General features: G+C 51.0%; 1 protein-coding gene across 1 annotated transcript; it reads right to left on the reverse strand.

Annotated features, from left to right (window-relative positions):
• Window positions 1–16,285: 16,285 nt before the first annotated feature.
• Window positions 16,286–16,747, reverse strand: LOC131093454 (olfactory receptor 14J1-like; the record flags this gene model as incomplete). The annotated part of the gene is made up of 1 exon (XM_058040619.1): window positions 16,286–16,747. A coding segment is annotated over one exon (462 nt), but the record flags the coding sequence as incomplete, so codon positions are not given.
• Window positions 16,748–20,238: the final 3,491 nt, after the last annotated feature.

Here is a 20,238-nt window from a genome sequence, read left to right on the forward strand (position 1 = left end):
CACGGACCAATGTGGCCCTGCTGTGTCACAGTGGTTCCTTGGTTCTACTGCATAACAATGGAATCTTGGTCCCTTGAGGTTCTGTACTGTCACAATGGTCTCCTTGGTTCTGGACTCTAACAATGGACCCTTGGTTCCATGAGTTTCCATGATGTCACAATGGTGTCCTTGGTTTCACAAGGCCTTGCTGTGTCACTATGGACCCATGACTCCCTGAGCCGGTGTCAGAATGGCCCCTTTGTCCCATAGAGCCCCACAGTGTCACTACTGTCTCCCCTTGGTTCATTGAGGCCTTGCTGTGTCACAATGCTCCTTTGTTTCCATGAGGCCCCATGTGTCATAATGGTCTCCCATGGTTCCATGAGGCCCAGCTGTATCACAATGGCCCCTTAGTCCCATGGAGCCCCACAGTATCACAATTGTCCTCCCTTAATTCCATGTGGCCCCGCAAAGTCACAATGGACCTTTGATTCCATGAGTCCCACATTGTTCCAAGAATCCTTAGGTCCATGGGGCCCTGTAGTGTCACAATGGTCCCTTGGTTCCATGGTGCCACACAGTGTGACAATTGCCCTTTGGCCCAACAGGGCCTCAGAGAGTCACAACAGACTCCTTGGTTCCATGGAGACACAAAGTGCCACAATGGCCCTTTGGTTTCTCAAGGCCTCAAAGTGTGAAAATGGCCTCCAAGGTTCCATGACGTCCTCCTGTGTAAAAATGGCCTTTGGTTCCATGATGCCTCATAGTGTTACAATGGTCTCATTGATTCTGCACTTAAAGAATCCCCCCTTGGTCCCTTGGAGCCCCACAGTGTCACTATTGTGCCCTTGGTTCCATGAGGCTTTGCTGTGTCACAATGCTCCTTTGGTTCCATGAGGTCCCCTGTGTCACAATGGTCTGTGGCTTCCATGAGGGCTGGCAGTGTCACAGGGATCTCCTTGGTGCTGCAGTATCACAATGGACCCTTGGTTCCATGGGGCCTCACAATGTCAGAAGGGTCTCCTTGGTTCCATGAGGCCCTGGAGAGCCCCTTGATTCAACAAGGCCTCCAAATGTAATCATGGCTTCCAGGATTCCATGAGGCCCCACAATGTCCCAATGGACCTTTGGTTCCATGGGGTCCTGCACTGTTCCATGAATCCTTCTTTCCATAGGGCCCTGGAGTGTCACAATGAACTCCTTGGTTCCATGGTGCCACACAGTGTGACAACTGCCCCTTGGCCTGCCAAGACCCTACAGTGTCACAATGGTTTCTTGCTTCCATGAGGCCTTGTAGTGTCAGAATGGTCTCCATGATCCCATAAGGCCTTGCAGTGTCACCACAGACCATTGGTTTCATGGAGCCCCACAGTGTCACTATAGTCCTCTTGGCTTCACAAGGCTCTGAAGTGCCACAATGGCCCTTTGGTTCCACAAGGCCTCTGAGTGTAAAAATGGCCTCCATGGTTCCATGAGGCCCTGCTGTGTCACAATAGACCTTTGGTTCCATGATGCCCAAGAGTGTCCCAATGGTATCCCTGGTCCCACGGTGTCAGAATGGACCCTTCATCCCATGGACACCCACAGTGTTCCCTGCAGTCCCCTTGATTCCACCAGGCCCTGCCATGCTCTACAGGCCCCTTGGTTCCAGTGGATCCCAAAGTGTCAGAACAGTCTCCATTATTTCATAAGGCCCCACAATGTCCCTATGCTCCCCTTGGTTCCACAGGGCCCCACAGTGGAACAATGGATTCTTGCTTTCATGAGGTTCCTCAGTCCCAATGGTCTCCTTGGATCCGCAGTGTCACAGTGGCCCCTTGGTTCCATGTGGCCAGGCTGTGTAACAATGGCTCATAGTTCCATGAGGCCACACAGTTTAAGAAGGAACCCTTGGCTCCATGAGGCCTTGCTGTGTCACAAGGGATGTGTGGTTCCATGAGCTCTCACACTGCCAGCAGCAGTCTCCTTGGTTCTGCAGTGTCACCATGGACGCTTTGTTCCATGAGGTTCCGCAGTAGAACACGCTCACCTTGGTTCCGTGAGGTTCTGCAGTTTAACAACGGACCCATGGTTCCACCAGGCCATGCTGTGTCACAATGGCCCCTTGGTTCCAAGAGGTTTCTCAGGGTCATAATGGTCTCCTTGGATCTGCAGTATCACAATGGACCATTGCTTCCATGTGGCACCAATGTGCCAAAATGGATTTTGGTTCCATGGGGTTCTGCTGTGTCATAATGGACCCTTTGTTCCATGAGTTTGCTCAGTGTCACAGTTGAGTCCTTGTTCTGTGAGACCTCGCCATCACCAAATTTCCAAAATATCAAAATAAGACCCGTTAACACTAATTTGCTTTTTAAGAGGGGATCATTTATTCAGGCCTGAGGTCTAGTGAGGGATAACTTCTAACGTTATGTGGACATGTTATTCTACCAGCATCAGTAAGTGTGTATTACAATTTACTCACTTCCATAAAACCCACCCTAGGTTCCCAGATTCAGTCCTTCGATTTTCTGTCGCTATATTTTTGAGACAGATGTCTTCTCTTCCAACCATCTTGCTGGGAAAGCAGCCCCTGCATGCCTTGTTCCTGTGCTAAAAGTTCACAGGCACAGTAAAAATTGAATTAATCCTTTTGATATCAAGGCCAAGGCTTTACATGGCGAGGCAGAGGCAGGCAGGAGGCAGAGCTGTCAGCAAAGGAAGGGCCCAGCCAGGTGGGGCAGCCGGGGGATGCCGACAGCCTGCAGGGACAGAGGCGCAGGGCAGGGACACCGTGGGACAGCCTGGGCTGCATAGGGCACAGGGATGGGCAGCAGCTGCAAGACAGCCCTGCCAGAGCCAACTTGGGCAGCACTTTGGCCATGGCTGCTGGGCCTGGGCCTGAGGCCATGAGGGGACAAGTGACCCTTGCAGGGCTGGGGCCTCATTGCCTCCTTGTCCCTGCTCAGCAGCCTGGCAGGGGCCGCCCCATGCTGCTGCCCTTGGCATTGCACATCCCCACATGCCAGTGCCCATCCTGGGAAGAGCCCTGAGCAAGGAGGGAGGGACAGGATCTGCCTGGCCAGGGCCTGGGGCTCAGGCCTTGGCCCCTTTGCATTCCTGAAACACATCCAGGTGTGCTTAGTACCAGAGACACCTTTGCCTTGTTTGTGCCCAGCTGTCACCACTGCTTCCAGTGTTCTGCTCTAACTGGAACCTGGGGACACTTTGTCAGTCTAGTGCCTCACAGGGATCTTTTTAAAGCACAAGAATCTTCAGTGTTTCAATCTCACTTTGAGTTCTTGAAAAAATTTTTGAGCCCTCTCTGAGGGACTGGGTCTGATGCAAAGAGCACCAAAGCCCCAGAGGGTCATTAAAGTCCCTGTGCTGTGTCTGTGCTACTGAGCTGGGCTGGCTCCTGGCCCAGAGGCAGCTCCTGGCAAGGGCAGCCCTGCAGAGAGACAGCTCTGGCCAGGAGCAGCTCCTGTGCACAGCCCAGCAGGGCTGGGGCACTGCCAGGGCCCCTCAGGGACACCAGCAGGGCACAGACAGAGCTCACAGGGGCTCAGCACTGGCAGGGGCTGTGGGATGGCCCCAAGGGGGCTGTGTCACAGCAGCACCTCTGTGGCTGTGTCATAGAGGCACAGAGCAGCTGGGATGTCAGCAAGGGGCTGTGTGACAGCACAGAGTGGGTTGTGTGAGATCAAGGTATGACTGTGTGACATTAAAGAGTGGGCTTTGAGGTCAAAGTATGTGCTGTGACATTACAGAGTGGCAGAATGACATCACAGAGAGGCTTTTGTGGCATCAATGAGAGGGTTGTGACATGACAAAGTTGGCTGTGACATCATAGAGTAGGGTGTGAGGCCATAGAGCAGATCCTACCATTATGGAGGGTGCCTCTGTGACGTCAGAGAGTGGGTTGTGACATCACTGGGTAGCTGTGTAAAATCATAGAACAGGCTGTGACATCACAGAACAGACAGTGACATCACATTGTGATTTTTTGACATCAGCATCTTCTGTGTCATCACAGGATGCTGTGTGACACCACAGGGGCTGTGTGACATCACAGGGGCTCTGTGAGGTCACTGGGGAGGTCACTCTGCCCCAGGCCCCCTCACAGCTTCCCCCAGAGCAGTCCAACACTGCTCGTGCACAGCGGGGTCACCTGTCCCCCCGGGTCCCTCCGCCCCCGGCCCCACAGCCTCCCCCAGAGGATGTTCAATGAGATCTGTTATAAATTTAACTCCGCAACGAGTCAAGTTGTCCAATTGGAATTTATTAATTATAGCAAGCAAAGGTAATAAGCAAAGCAGCGCTGGGCGACTGGGGAGTCTTCGCTCCAGCAACAGCCGCACCCAGTATCTAACAAGTCCCCTTCTTATACTAGTCCATTTCCGTATACGTGTTCTTCCCTTGGCACATGCTCCAATTGTTGCTAGGGGGTCTTTTTCTACCCCCTGGTGGTCGCTGGATGAAGGCTCAAAGTCTTCCTCAGGCCTGTACTCTTGACCTCAAAACTCTCGCCTTCCTTATATGGTGGTGGTGTTTGGCTGATTTCTATTTCTCGGCTGGCTCTTCTTAGTTCCTAAAACTTAGCTTTTCGCATGGTTAATATTTGCGCAATGCGTGGTTAATGTCTACAGAGGCAATAGCTGATAGATTATTTTGGGTTATGTATTTCTTAATCACATGGTTGCCCATATATTTCTTAAACACATAGTTGCCCATATATTTCTCAATCACATGGTTGCCCATATCGGGGTTTAGTGAACAGGGATATTCATTACAAGATTGACCCCAGAGCCTGACACGGGGCCGGGGGGCCAGGGCCCTGGGGCTGGCACAGGGGGACAGGGAGCCCCTGGCAACGTCCCTGTGTCCCCCATGGCCAGGGCCTGGGCCAGGGCTCGTCCACCCTGTTATGAACAAGGCCTTGAGAGTGCTGAAAAAATCCCCAGCAAGGGATCAGCAAAAACTAGATTTATTATTAAGGGACAGCAGCACAAAGTTCGTCGGCAAGAGTCACTCTGGTCCTGACAGTGTTTGTAGAGCCCCAAGAGAGGGGCTTCAGTCCCAGCAATGGTTCATCCTGGCTGCACTTGGCATCAACTGCTTTCTTTGGCAATGTGAGAAGAGGGATGTTGTGCCACTGAGGGAACAAAAACAGTTCCCAAGGCTGCTCCTACAGAAAGCAGGAGCTGGTTGGGCAGCAGCAGTGCCTGGAGCAGACAGTGTTTGTGATGAGCTGCAGAGGAGCTGAGCCCAGGGGCTGTTAGCCAAGGCCAAGGCCCAAGGAGCATTTCTCAGCTGGCAGGGCAGCCTGAGAAGGGGAGGGGGGAATGCAGTAGCACAGGGCCATGGAACCAAGGGACCATTGTGACACTGGGAGGCCCTGTGAGACCAAGGGACCAGTGTGACACTGTGGGGCCCTGTGAGACCAAGGGACCATTGTGACACTGCGGGGCCCTGTGAGACCAAGGGACCATTGTGATACTGTGGGGCCTCACGGAATTGTGGAGACCTCTGTGACATTGCTGGTCTTCATGGAACAAAGGGGGCTGTACTGACACTGTTGGGCTCTATGGAATGTAGGGATCATTTTGTCGCTGTGAAGCCCCAGCAAACCAAGGGTCCATTTGTGACACCAAGAGACCTCATGGAACTGTGGAGACCATTATGACACTTTGGGGTGTGATGGAACCAAGGGGCCATTGTGACGCTGCAAGACTCCATGGAGCCGAAGGTCACTTGTGACATTGCAAGGCCTCATGGAACAATGGAGACACTATTAAGTGACTTTACAGCCTTATGGACCCAAGGGGCCATTGTGACACTGTGGGGCACCATGGCACCAAGGAGACCATTGCTACACTGAGGAGACTCATGGGATCGTGGAGATCATTGTGACACTATGAATCCCCATGGAATAAGCACAGAATTGTGATACTGTGAGGCCTTGTGGAACCAGTGAGACCATTGTGACCCTGGGGGTCCGCACAGAACCAAAAGCATCATTGTGATACTCTGGGGCCTAGTGAAACCAAGAGACCTTTGTGAAACTGCAGGCCTGCATGGAACCAAAGGGCCATTGTGACATTGCAGGGCCTGATGTCATCAATGGTCCATTGTGAGACTGTGGAGCCAAAGGAGACCATTGTGACACTGCAAACCCCCAGGGTCCAAAGGCTCATTGTGACATTGCAGGGCTCATGGAATAGAGGAGTCATGTGACACTGTGAGGCCTGGGGAACCATGGAGACTATTGTGACACTGCAAGGCCTCATGGAATCATTTGGACCATTGTGACACTGCAGAGCCTTCTGGAACCCAGGGACCGCTGTGACACTGTGGGACCGCGTTGAACCAAGAGTCCGTTTTGACACTACAGGACTTCTTGTAATCAAAGGGACCATTGTGACACTGTGGGACTCTATGGAAACAAGTCCCCATTTTGGCACTGTGGGGCTGCATTAATCCATTTTGGCTCTATGGGGCCCCACAAAACCAAGGGAACACAGAACAGGTCTGGCTGGTTCAGCCTCCCAGGGGCCACCTGACTGGTCCAGCTGACCTTGGCATGTTGAGGGTCTCTTTTCTTCTGCTGCTGTAACACTGGGATTCCATGCTTTTCTTGCGATGGAAAAGAACTCTCCCCCTCCTCCAGGAACCTGTGTCCAAAACTGGGATTTCACCTCCAAATTTCCTTATATCCAGATTGTTCCCATAGGAATATGGTCAGGACAAGTCTGGCTGGCAATGGTTTCACAAGGATCACCTCTCATTGGTCCTCAAAACACTGGGGAAGGCTGTGTGCTTTCCTTCCTATAGGAAAGAACTGTCCTGCTTCTCTAGGCACTCATGGCCATGACTGGGCTTCCACATCTAAAATTCCCTATGTTTAAAGAATGCTTCCAGACAAAATATGTCATTCATGACAAGTCTGGCTGGCCTTGACCTAGTGAGGCTCACACCTGCCTTCAAAACACTGGGGCTCAAGGCTATGGAATAGAACTGTCCTTCTCATCCACGTGCCCATGGCCAGAATTGGGATTTCACCTCCAGCATTTTCCATTGTGACAGACTGGAGGAGATTGTTGGCTGGAAACACTGCGTGGGAGGGGAGGAAGGGGCAGGTCCACCCTTGCCCTGCCCTGGAACCCAAGCACTGCCTTGCCCTGGAACCCCAATCCCCCCAGAGCCTCTATCCCAGCCCAGCAGTGTCTGCCAGTCCCTGGCACAACACAGGCAATTCTCCACAGTCACCTCTGCAGCACCCAGCCCAGCTCCTGAGGGACCAAATGAGCCCAAGTCCCACCTGGGTGAAGGGCCTAGCAAGATCAAGGGGAATTGAAGACTGGCCACAAGGCAAGCACACATCTTGACCCTACCTCCTCTTGGAATTTCCATCTGAACACCACTGAAATCCAGGAGTTGGTAGCTCTGTGTGTGCTTCTCTAAATCTTTTATGTTTTTCTCTCTTTCTGTGTCTTCTTCTTCTGTTTCTGTGCTCCTGCAAATTTTGATTAACAAGTAATTGAATGGGCATAGAGTTTGTGAAGTTGAATGGGCCGAATCAATGCCTAGAGAAGTGTTTTTTGTTGACTGAATATCTGTCATAGTCTGACGTGAAAAGAATTTTTAAAAGTAGTACAAAAGTTTTTGTGTAACTGACAAGCTGTTAAACCACTAAGATACTGAACACGCCTCTGTGAAACACATATGTTAAAGACAAAAAAAACCAGGAACCTCCTCTTTCTTTTTCAGTCAACAAAGAAGCAGTGGGCCCTGGCCCTGGCCCGCATCTCAACCAAACCAAACCAAACCAAACCAAACCAAACCAAACCAAACCAAACCAAACCAAACCAAACCAAACCAAGCAGCCCTGCCATGGGCTGAGCCCCTTCTCCCCTCACCAGGCTGTCCCCACCCCATCGGCCCCATTCAAACCAAACTAAACCCCAACAACTAACAAACAGGAAAACTGAAGAGGCCACAAAACCCCAACCAGAACAAAGCTACCCACAGCTATTAAAATCTTACTGTCAAGTCCCCCCCCACCCCCCATAACACAATTAAAATTAAAAACTCCTACAACCTTCAACCCATACAAAATAACCCTACCACTAAAATTAAACACATGAAAACCAAAAAACCAACCATAAAACTAATCCGAACACAACTTCCACCACAAGTTACTGGCGGGTCAGGTGTTAATCCTATCAATACTTCAATCCTCACTCAAGTAAGGGAAGAAGCATAATACAAACATTAAAAAAAAAAAAAAGATAAAACCATCAAAGTCAGTAAAGAAGAAATTAAATCCCAAATAAAGCAGAAAAAAATACCTTAAACCTAAAAGTAAAATCTGCTTTTAAACTATAAAGAAAAATCTCTTTTTCTCTTTTTCTTTATTACACATGAAACGATAGAAAATTAAAATAGTCAAAACAATATCAAACAAAAAACTCTATATTAAAAAAACAAATGTTAAAATAAATGTAATTTCATTTCCAGAGTTAAAAATAATTTTAAAAGTAAATTATAAAAACATTTTCCTTTAAATAACTCATCTTTAAAACAAAACACAATAGGTCTACAGGGCCCATCATCAAGCTGTAAAATGGCTTGAAGCAATTATAAAAATAGATTCATAATAACAAATTTCCCCAGACAGCTGTTATGCATGAGAGAATTAAGAACCACAAAAAAACTAATTTTTCCCCTTATAAAAAATCTTCATAAACTTAACAAGAAAAATTTCTCTCCCTAAGTAAACTAAAAAAAGACTATTCTAGAGATAGCAAACTAATTAGAAATTTTAAGTTTACTTTGTTTCCATTGTCAGAAAAAAGACAAAGTTGTAAAGAAAAAAAATATTCGGAAGAGTTTATTTTAATTCTTACTATCTTTTTTCTTTTAATAATTCTTTTAAAATTTCTTTTTAACAAAATTTTCTTTCGACTCTTTGAAAATTTTAGGCCTACTTTACCTTTCCTGTAATCCTAACTCGCAACAACAAAAAAATACATAAATAATTAACTGACCCTAAAACCCACAACACTCATCAATCCACTAATTAAGAAATCTCAAGTTTAGAAAAATCTTCAATTAACAAACCAAAACCACTACAATGTCATAATAAACCATTTGTGAAAGTTTCTCTGATTTTCTGAAGTTGTCAGTAAAGCCTGTTAGATTGTTTTCAGCTCTTGAGAATCTCTTGTTGGTATTTTTCCAGTGAGTCCAACTCAGAATACACAAACAATTGTAATTCCTTTAAATGTCTCCTTGAGAGAGTGCTTTGGGGGATGGGAGTCAGGGCTTGTGTGTCCTGCTTGGCACAGCCCAGGCAGGGCTTTCCCAGCCACATTCCACACTCCATTTCCCAGCTGGAGCCACTGCTGCCTCTTGAGTTGTGCTGCCCCAGCCCCAGGGACGCTCTCCTTGTCTGCCCATTCCCCCACAGTCTCTGGGCAGGGATGGCCTCAGTGGGGGCTGCTGACATCCTCAGCAACTTGGAGGCTGATGCTGAATTTTCCTGCTCCAGAGGCTTGCTCAGCTTTCAGCTCTTGAGTGCAGGAATTCAGTGTCCCAGGGCTCATTAACATTCAGAACACCTGAACAAGCCAAGCCTCTGGGGGTAATTTGATTTAATTTTCAAATCTTTTGTGGTTAATTAAACGAATTCCAGTAGTGTATTCAAGGTGAATAAATTCTATTTAAAGAGACAGTGAGAAAAGATTTCCTAGGTCTAATTTAGGTTTCTTCTCCCTGTTAATTTATTGATACGTGTAATCTCCAAATGACACTGAATCTAAGTACCTCTTCATGCAGTCTGAATAGATATGAAAATCAAGACCCTCCATGGCTGACAATCAATGTGACTCTGTCCCTGCCCCCACCCCACCATTTCCCTCATCCAAGCCCTGGCACTCAGAGCAGCCTTGTGCAAATCTGAGCTCCCTCCAGCCCAGGCTACACCTGCAGCTTTCAGCTCCTTGGCTCCAACTCCCACCTGCTTTCCTTGGAGAAGGTGCTACCCGAGACACAGAGGGATGTTAATTTCTTGTCAGCCAACAAAGCCAAGGGAAGGCACAGCTCCATCAAATGCAAAACTCAGTCCTCTGCTGGATATTAAATCCACTTTCCACAGCAGACAATCTCAGAGCAATGGAAGACACTTTATGTGCCCAGCACAGATCCCAAGGTCCCCTCAAACCCTTCCTGCCCCAACTCTGCCACGATTTGCTCTTTGCACACACGAGTCACAGGCTGATGTCAGGAGAACCCTCCATGCCCAGAGGGAGGAAAGGAGAGAAAGGGGACGAAGAGCTCTCCTGTGCAGAGCCAAGGTCCAAGTGCCCCTGCAGTGGGAAACGCAACTTATCAGGTTTGTGTCCTTTGGGCTCAGGGCCTGGTGACACTCAGAGGCACAGGAAGGTTTCTTGCCAACAAACACAAGTTGAACATTTGAACAGTTTAATAACCATCACAGCTTTTACCTCAGCTCTTTGTGATGTCCCAGCAGCATTTGACATGTCAACCATCCACAGGGGATCTTTGTTCTGGAACAGTTTTAGACAGAGACATAAGAAAATGTAATTCTGTGATAGATATAATGACAATTAGGTTGTTGTCTAATGTGATATAAATTTGAACATCAGAATGTCTGGACAACTCCCTGAAGTTCAAAGCATGAAGCCATTCAGTTGAGAGGCGCTTGAATGACCAGAGAGCATCTGAAGAGGGAAATCTGGGATCAATGGGAAGGTCATAGATCAGGCTGGTCGAGTGAAGAGATGTCCTTAGACATGGCCATTTAAACACGAGAACTGGAAACACTGGAAGGAAGAGGATCATGAAATATTAGACTAAGTGTTGGTGACTAACATAGAGAAGAAGACTGATATTTTTTCCTGGAATCAGTACAAGAATCCAGTAGATCCAGAAAATTCCTGTTCCTTGTGGAAAAATATGCCATCTCCTAAAAGTACTCAAGTGAGTCAGATAATAAAGATTTGCTTGTATATTAGGAAACTAACAGGTATTAAAAAACCTGTGCCCCTATCCAGGCAGACATCAGCTGTGTGCCCATGAACAGGCAGCGCCACTTGTGCCCTGAGGTGCCCAGCTGGGATTAGATCTCTCAGAGAGCACGTGAAGGAGAGCAGAGCACTTTGCAAGCTGCAGGTCCCTGAAAGCCCTGCAGGGCTCCTGTCCCATCAACATCTGCTCTGCTCCAGTCTGAAACAGGGCCCAGCATGGTGCCGGGATCATCAGAGAGCTGTGTGCTGGAATTCAATGTCCTCCCCATCTCACAGCAGCCCTGTATTTCCCTCCTGCAGCCTTGGTCTCCAGCACAGCCATGGAGGCTCTTTGGGCTCTGGACTGTTGCTGCAGCCCCCAAGGGCAGCTGAGCTCTGCCTTTGGCACAGTCAGGCCTGGCCAGTGCAGGCCATGCTCAGCAATTGCTTGTGTGTGCCTGGCCTTGCTGTCAGCCCTGGCAGCGGCTGCGTGGCCCCTTTGTGGCCCTGTGCTGGCCCAGCCATGGCGGCCCAGCCCCTGTGCAGGCCCAGCCCAGGCCAGGAGCATTGCAACTGGGAACGGCCCCTGTGCCGTGGTGCCCACAGCAGCCTTGGGGCTCTGTGCCCCATGGCCTCCCTGCTGGGCAGCCTCTGCCAGCTCCTGCAGAGCCCGTGGCACCTGTGGGGCGGCACAGACAGCCCTGCCCCAGGCTCTGCCAGCCTCTGGGCCAGCAGAGAGGCAGCCAGGGCTGGCCATGGCCGGGAACAGGCCCTGAGCCCCACAGGAGTATGGAGCTGGGCCACAGCCAAACTCAGCCCAGGCCAAAGCTGGGCTGAGCAACCAGGGCTGCCAATGCATGGGCACAGAGGTTTGTGCTGGCAAATGTCCTGGGCCCCCTCCCTGCTCTGTCCATGCCTCCAAGGGCACAGAGCAGCCTCCTCTCTGGGCCACTTGCCTGTTTGCAGTGCCTTGCACAGACGCTGGCCCTGCCCCACAAGGCCTGGCCTGAGTCCTGCCCCTGCATGCTCAGCCAGGCTGAGATGGACACTGATGGTTTCTGGGCCAGGCTCTCTGAGCCCAGCCCAGCTCCCTGCAAGCTCTGCCAGCTGCCCTGAGCTCTGGGCAGCACCAAGGGCCTCTCCCCAGCCCAGCACAGCCGGCTCTGGCCCCACATCTCTGCTCAGGCCAGGCTGCTCTGGGCACTGCCCCACGGCCTCAGCCCCTGGCAAGGGCACAGCAGCAGCTGCAGCTGCCACAGGACTCAGCCCCAGCCATGGGGGAAGGTGCTTGGCCAAGGCCAAAGAGGGCTCCCTGGCTGCCCTGCTCCCCTCAGACTGAGGTACTGAGAGCTCTGCAGCCCCTGCTGCCATCCCATCTGCCCAGGGCAGCACAAGAGGCCCGGCCTTGGGGCCCTCAAGAGCTGTTCCTGCTCCAGGGCCAGGGCCCATGCCAAAGCTGGGGCAGCTACAAAGCTGTGCCCATTTCTGTTCTTTGCTGCTCTGATGGGGATTGTTTCTCAGCCACTTAGAGTTTGTCAATGAATTTTCCTCCTGCAGAGGCCTCTTCTTTCTTGAGCTCTTCAGTTCAGGAATTCACGGGAAAAGGCTCATAAACATTTGTTCAAAACAGCTGAACAAGAAAAGCCTCAGGGAATACTCCAGGTTTTCAATTCTTTCGTGGTTAATTAGACACATTTCTGAAGTGTTTTCAAACTGAATATACTGTATTGAAAACAATGAAGACAGAACTGATTTATCCTGTTAAATTTTCTTTTCCTGTTTATAGAGTGATTTCAGCAATGTCCAATTCATATTGACCCCAGCACCTCCTAATGCAGTCTGAATAAATATTAAAATCAAGAGCTTTAAAGCTGACGATCAGTAATGCTTTGTCCCCACCACTTACCCACAATTTCCCTCATCCAAGCCCTGAGAATCCTATGGATCAGGAACAGGTAAGATACCATCCCTGGAAGTGTATAAGGAAAGACTGTATGTGGCACTCAGTGCTATGGTCTGGGTGACAAGATGATGTTGGGTTCCAGGTTGGACTTGATGCACTCCAAGGTCCTTTGCAGCCTGGTTGATTCTCTGATGATTGTGACACTAAGCAAGACCCTGGGGAAGCAAGGGGCCATTCTGACACTCAGCAAGGGGCCTGGTAGCACTAAGGGGACAATGGTGACACTGCGTGTGACATGGCAGCACAGAGCCAAGGGGCCACTGTGACACTGTGGGGCTGAATGGAAGCAAGGAGTCCATGGTGACAGACAGTCTGGGTCCTGCTGGAACCACAGAGGCCACTGGGACACTGCATGGCCTTGTGGAACCAAGGGGCCAATGTGCCACTGCGGAACCAAGGAGACCCTTAGGAGAGCGTGGGGACAATGGAATCAAGTAGACATTGCAGCATTGCAAGGACTCTGGGAATCGAGGGAACAATTGTGACACTGGGGTGCCCCGTGGAACCAAGGATCCCTGGTGACACAGCAGGATCTTGTGTCGTCAGGGCTCCATTGTGACACTGCAGCACCAAGGAATTCATTGTGGCAATCTGAGGCCTCATGGAACCAAGAGGCCACTGTGACCCTGCAGGGCCTTGTGGAACCATGCAGAGCATTGTGACAGAGCAGGACCTGGTGTCATGATGGGGCCATTGTGACACTGCAGGGCCCCATGGAAGCAAGGGGCCAGTACAGCTCCTCAGGGACTCCTGGAATGAAAGAAACATGCTTGACACCATGGTGGCCCTTGGGACCAAGAGGCCATTGTGACACTGTGGAACCAAGGAGAGCATTGCTGCACTGCCAGACCTCGTGGAACCAAGGATCCACTGTGACACTGCAGGGCCTTGGGGGACCAAGGGCAATTGTGACACTGTGGAGCTCAATGATCCAAGGGACTTTGTGACACCAAGGGGTCCCATGGAACCAAAGGGACATTGTGACACTAGGAGGCTTCATGGTATTGTGGAGACAATTGGGACACTCTGGGGCCCAATGGAACCGTGGTGAAACCAAGATGTCTGGGAGTGTGGATCAGCTGGAGGGTAGGAGGGCTCTGTAAAGGGGCCTGGAAAGGCTGGATCCAGGGCCAAAATCCAACAAGGTAAGGTTTAAAAAATCCAAGTGTCAGGTCCTGAACTTTGGCCACAACAATCCCTGCAGTGCTACACGCTGTGGACAGAGTGACTGGACAGCAGTCAGGCAGAAAGAGACCTGCAGGGACTGATGGACGCAGGCTGGACATGAGCCAGCAGTGTGCCCAGGTGGCCAAGTAGGCCAATGGCTCCTGGCCCAGCTCAGGAATGGTGTGGCCAGGAGGGGCAGGGCAGTGATTCTTCACCTGCGCTGGGCACTGGCTGGGCAGCACCTCAAGTGCTGTGTCCAGTTCTGGGTCCCCCAATTTAGGAAGGGCATGGAGGGGCTGGAGCATGTCCATAGAAGGACAACAAGGCTGGGGAGGAGTCTGGAACACAAGTCCTCTGAGGAGTGGCTGAGGGAGCAGCTGGGGTTGTTTATCCTGGAGAAGAGGCGCCCAGGGCAGACAAGGCGGTGTCAGGGCATAGGCTGGACTTGATGATCTCCGAAGACTTTTCCAGCCTTGCTGATTCTGGGATTCTCTGGAACCACCCTTGCAGCAGTTGCAGGATGAGCCCTGGGCCTCCTCTTCAGAAGCTCCAGCAGCCCAGGTCCCTCAGCTTCTTCTGACAGCCCCAAAGCCCATCCTGTCAGTCCTGCAGAGCCTCTGCAGCTCCTCCTCACTGCCCAGAACAGGGAGCCCTAGAGCCAGACACAGAAGCCCAGATGTGCCCCCCTGGCCTGGGGTGCGTATGGCAAGGGAGCAGCACCAGGCACTGCAGGAGCCTGCAGACAATTCCTGCAGCAGTTGTAGGATGATCCTGCTGCCCAAAAGACGTTCCCATGGTGCCAAGTAAGGAACTGCAATGAGGAGTGGGGCCAGAGAGGGAAAGGCAAACAGGGATGGTCTGTTTGCAGGGCAGGGAACAAGGCTGTGTTATAGGAAGAGATTTGTAGTAGGAAGAGTAAAGAAAGTAAAGGTGAAGCCAAGGAAATGCTCAGGGCAGTTTGGGGGTGGCTGCCAGGCAGCCCTGGCTCTGAGCAACAGCGTCTGCAGTGGCACAGGAAACTCCCAGCTGATGGGAACAAACATTCTGGCTGACTGCCGAGGCCAGGACAAAGCTCAGTGGTTTCCCTGGTGTCCCCCAGCCCTTGCTGGCCCCAGGGGCTGATGGCATTTGTGCTCCCTCAGGTTCATGTCCTCACACCAACAGCATGGGGGTGCTCCCCCTGCTGTGTGCAATGCAAACAGGGGCTCCTGAGCCAGTGCTGCTGTGTCTGTGCCTGCAAGGATGGGGCACCTGTGTGAGCTGGGGGAGAGGCCAGGGCTGCAGAGGGGGGAGACCTTATTGGCAGCTCCATGAGGACGCTCTGGGACGCTGCCCTGGGCTGTGCAGCACACTGGAGATGGATCAGCCCCTGCTCTGCTGCTCCTTCCCATCTGCCCCAGGGCCCTTGCAGAGCCCCAGCCATGCTGTTTGCCCCCAGCCTGCCCACGCCCAGCCTGGGGCTGCTCACGAGGGTTTTCTGTGCTGAGCATTGGCCTGGGTGTGTTCTTGAGAGAGCCTGGGCAAGGAGCCTTGAGCCCCCAGGGCCTGGCCTGAGGCGTCAGCGCTGCCCCAGCAGTGCCCATGGCCTGTCCCTGCTGCAGCCCTGGCACTGCCACCCCCAGGGCTGTGCCCAGCCCCCAGAGCACTCAGGCCCTGCAGCAACACCAGGGCCAGCAGGGCAGCGGGGCAGGGCCACTGGCAGCAGCACTGGCAACACCAAGTGCTGCTTCTGCTGCTGGGCACAGCTGCTGTGCCAGCACTGATCTGCCCCCAGCTCTGCACACAGACATTGCTGCTGCAGCTCCAGAGAAGGCAAGAAAAGGCCATCTCTGCAGAAAACTTTGCTGGGACATCCTTTAGTTCGTTTAAAGGAAGCAAGGGTATAGTCCCTCCTTGACACAGTCTGTGACCATAGGGATGGTAGAGAGAAACAAAATGGGAAATGGCATAAAAAGTGACCTTTCTTTGTGGACAAGATTAAAAAATTAAATAAAATAAAAAAACCCCATAACCAAATGAACAAAAAGTATAAAAAATTACTTTTATTACAAATGATTGACAGAAATAGGCCACCACTTTAATATTTCCAAAACCATCCAGTCAGCAGTCTCCTCACAGCAGCCTTGAGCTCCTGGTTCCTCAGGCTGTAGATGAGGGGGTTCAGGAGTGGAGGCACCACCGAGTACAGAACTGACAGGGCCAGATCCAGGGATGGGGAGGACATGGAGGGGGGCTTCAGGTAGGCAAAAACCCCAGTGCTGAGAAACAGGGAGACCACAGCCAGGTGAGGGAGGCAGGTGGAAAAGGCTTTGTGCCGTCCCTGCTCAGAGGGGATCCTCAGCACGGCCCTGAAGATCTGCACATAGGTAGCAACAATGAACACAAAACAACCAAATAGTAAAGAAATGGAAAACACAATGAGCCAAAATTCCCTGAGGTAGGATTTGGAGCAGGAGAGTTTGAGGATCTGTGGGATTTCACAGAAGAACTGGCCCAGGGCATTGCCATGGCACAGGGGCAGGGAAAATGTATTGGCTGTGTGCAGCAGTGAATAGAGAAAGGCACTGGGCCAGGCAGCTGCTGCCATGTGGGCACAAGCTCTGCTGCCCAGGAGGGTCCCGTAGTGCAGGGGTTTGCAGATGGACACGTAGCGGTCGTAGTACATGATGGTGAGAAGGGAAAGCTCTCATCCAATGAAGAACATAAAGAAAAAGATCTGAGCAGCACATCCTGTGTAGGAGATGTCCCTGGTGTCCCAGAGGGAATTGTGCATGGCTTTGGGGACAGTGGTGCAGATGGAGCCCAGGTCAGTGAGGGCCAGATTGAGCAGGAAGAAGAACATGGGCGTGTGCAGGTGGTGGCCGCAGGCTACGGCACTGATGATGAGGTCGTTGCCCAGGAGGGCAGCCAGCAAGATGCCCAGCAAGAGGCAGAAGTACAGGAGCTGCAGGTGCCGTGTGTCTGCCAATGCCAGCAGGAGGAAGTGGCTGATGGAGCTGCTGTTGGACATTTTCTGTGTCTTGGCATGGGGATCTGTAAGAAAAGTAACCATGGAATACTTGGGTTTGGAGAGGACTTTAAATATTCCAGCACAGCCTGGGGGAACTTCCCCCCTCTGCCTGCTCAGGGCTCTGCTGCCTGGAGCTGTCCCTGCCAGCAGCTGCTTCCCTGTGCCCAGGGCTGGGCCCTGCCAGTGCTGCCAGAGCCCAGCCCAGCCCTGGGGTCTCAGCTCTGCCCTGCAGATCCCTCCCTGCCCAGGGGCAGCTCTGGCTCTGCAGGCTCTGATGGTAACATCAGTGCAACCCTGAGGAGGCTAGAGAAGTGATATTGACACTGCCTGTGAGGGGTCCTGTGCTGATTTCTGTCACTGCTTGCTTTATTCAGAGCTGAGATCAAATTATTTATTTTTTCTAAACATGAACCGAGAGATAAATATCTTCGTGCATTTTTCCATCCCAGCAACCCAAAGCAGTAGATTAATAAATTTTTCCCTTTTATGCAGCCCCTGCCTTGCTGTGCTCCCTTTATAATCTAATTGGAAATGTTCTGCAGTTAAATGCCAGGATGGGAGCAGTCCTGAACAATGCAGCAACCTCCACACACAAGGAGAACATTTCCAAGCCTTACCAGCTGTCTCCTCCCACCCAGATCTTGTCCCCCAGTGCTGGGAGCAGCTGCCAGGGATGGCTGAGAGCTGTCCCTGCCCCAGCACAGCACCCTGGGCTGCAGGACCCTGCTCTGCAGGACAGCCCAGGGCACCCCTGGCTGCTCTGCACAAGAGACAATCGGAGAAAGTACTCACAGGGTCTGTAGGCATTACGATGTTCCAGCTTTAGGAGATGGTTTCAGGAGCTGCAGCTGCATTGTCCTGCAGCCAGAGGTTCCTGTGCCAAGGGCTGGCAGTGATTCTGCCCCAGGCACTTCTCAGCACCTTCCCAGCCCTGACTGATTGAAGCTCTCTGTGCCTCTGTGCTGTGCCCGGGGTGGCTGCAGGCAGTGCCCCAGCCCTGCTGGGCTGGCAGAAGAGCTGCTCATCAAGAGAAATGTGCTTTTGAAGCTCTTCTTGGTTACCAGGAGCTGCATCTGTGCCAGGAGCCCACCTAGCTCAGCAGCACAGACACCGCACAAGGATTTTAATGAGCCTCTGGGGCTTTGTGCTCAGGCCCTGAACATCAGTCCCTGAGAGGGAGCTGAAGAAACCTCTCCAGAACTCCAAGGCAGAATCCAACTCCAAAGTTTCTTGGACTTTTAATGGGTCCCACTGAGGGACACGATTGAGAAAGTGTCCCCAGGCCCCAGGCAGAGCAGAGAACTGGAGGCAGTGATGACAGGTGGGAAAAAAGAGAAGCCAAGTCTTGGTGCCCTGAGGCACAGCAGGGTCTGTGAGGAGACGCCTTGTGCCTCAGCACTGGGGCCTCCTGGCACAGCCCCAGCCAGGCTGGGCACTGTCAGGCCCTTGTCCTCCCCTCAGCAGGCCCCCCTAGCCCACATCCCAGTGGCCTCAAGGATCTGCTGGAAGGAGTCCCTGGGGAGCCTTGCTCAGAAATGGCCCTGGGGGCACCTGAATGCTCCCTGTAGGGACTGCAGGTTTTTGAAAGGACTTTGGGTTTTGCTTTTGCCTTGGAGTCTCTGAGAGGTTTGTGCAATCATGGCCTCCAATTATCTGCTTTAATTAGTCCCTGGAGAGGCTTTCTCAGTAACAACACTCAGTGGGACGCATTAATACTTAGAGGTACTTCAGTTATTTTAAGGTACTTCTATTTCCCTTTTGATAGAGACTCTGTGAGAGGTTTGTGCAATCATGGCCCCAATTATCTGCTTTAACAAGTCCCTTGAGAGCTTTGCACTGACACTCAGTAGGGCTAATTAACACTTTGAGATACTCAAGGTTTTTATGGTACTTTATGGATTTAAGGATACTTTTAGGTACTTTTATGGATTTTCCTTCCAATACTGAGTCTCTGAGAGGTTTTTGTGCCATCCTGGCCTCCAGTTCTCTCGTCCAAGGAGTCCATGAGGATCCTGTGTTGGGTATCTTCCCCCTTTTCTCTTGTACAACAAAGATGGAACTGAAGGAATTTTTTAGGACTTTCTAAAAGCATCCAAACAAACAATTTACAATTACCAACACAACAACAAAGAGAATTAGCAGTCTTCTTTTAGGTAGACATCATCCAACACTTTAGTCCTCAGGATTGGAAGAGTTTATTGAACCAATCTTTGTTTTCCACTTGAAGCTTCTTCAACCCTTCCTTCAGTACCTGAATGCTCTTGTGGATTGACTCGCTGTGGATGGAGAGGTTCATGCAACACATGCCCTCAGAGTCTACACAGCCATGCCCATGTGCCCAGAGTAAAAACTCTATTGCTGTTCTGCAGGGTGGCATGTCTGATGGTCTCTATGTCTGAGAGCAGGCCACTCAATGTGCGGGATTTAGCATTGCTTTGCTTACTTAACAGGCACCCAAGATGGTCTAATTGTCCTAAAGCTTTAGCTGCAGCCACCCAGGGTAGTCCAAATTGGGGGTGCTACCATCTAATACCTGGATAAAAGATTTCAAAGCCATCTCTTTGATATCATCCAATACTTCTCTCAGGACACCTGCTGCTTGGTCATCTGGTAGGCTGTGTTGTCCTTCTCCAGCTGGATGATTGTTTGTCAATTCCGCCCTTGCCTCATTATTAACATAGTCTGCTATTAATTGATTTAGTAAACACTTCCAACCCCCTTCCCAAAGGGTGTATTCTGTAGGTGACAACAACATGGTCATAATATATTTTAAATCATATGAGGTTGAGACATGTGCTGTAAACATGGCCCTCATTAGTCCATTAAAACAAGGTAAGTCCTTCCTATGGTCTTTAGCTGCCCTACACAGATCCTTGACTTCCACGTTAACCAATGGCTGATACCTGGGATTCTGCCCCCTTCTTTCATAACATACCGGGGCAACGAGGAGTTTTGAGACTATTTGCCAGTCTCCTTCCTCAACTGATTCTTTCCAGATCGTTTCCTAGGGATCTTCTGGGGTTGACGGGTGGGGTGGCTCTGGGGAATCCAAACTGTCTTCTCGGGAGGAAGAATAACTTGGAGGAGAAACATTTGGATTAGAAATAGTG

The sequence above is a fragment of the Melospiza georgiana genome, chromosome 25 (assembly GCF_028018845.1).
Source record: "Melospiza georgiana isolate bMelGeo1 chromosome 25, bMelGeo1.pri, whole genome shotgun sequence".
In the NCBI taxonomy this organism is placed as follows: Eukaryota; Metazoa; Chordata; class Aves; order Passeriformes; family Passerellidae; genus Melospiza; species Melospiza georgiana.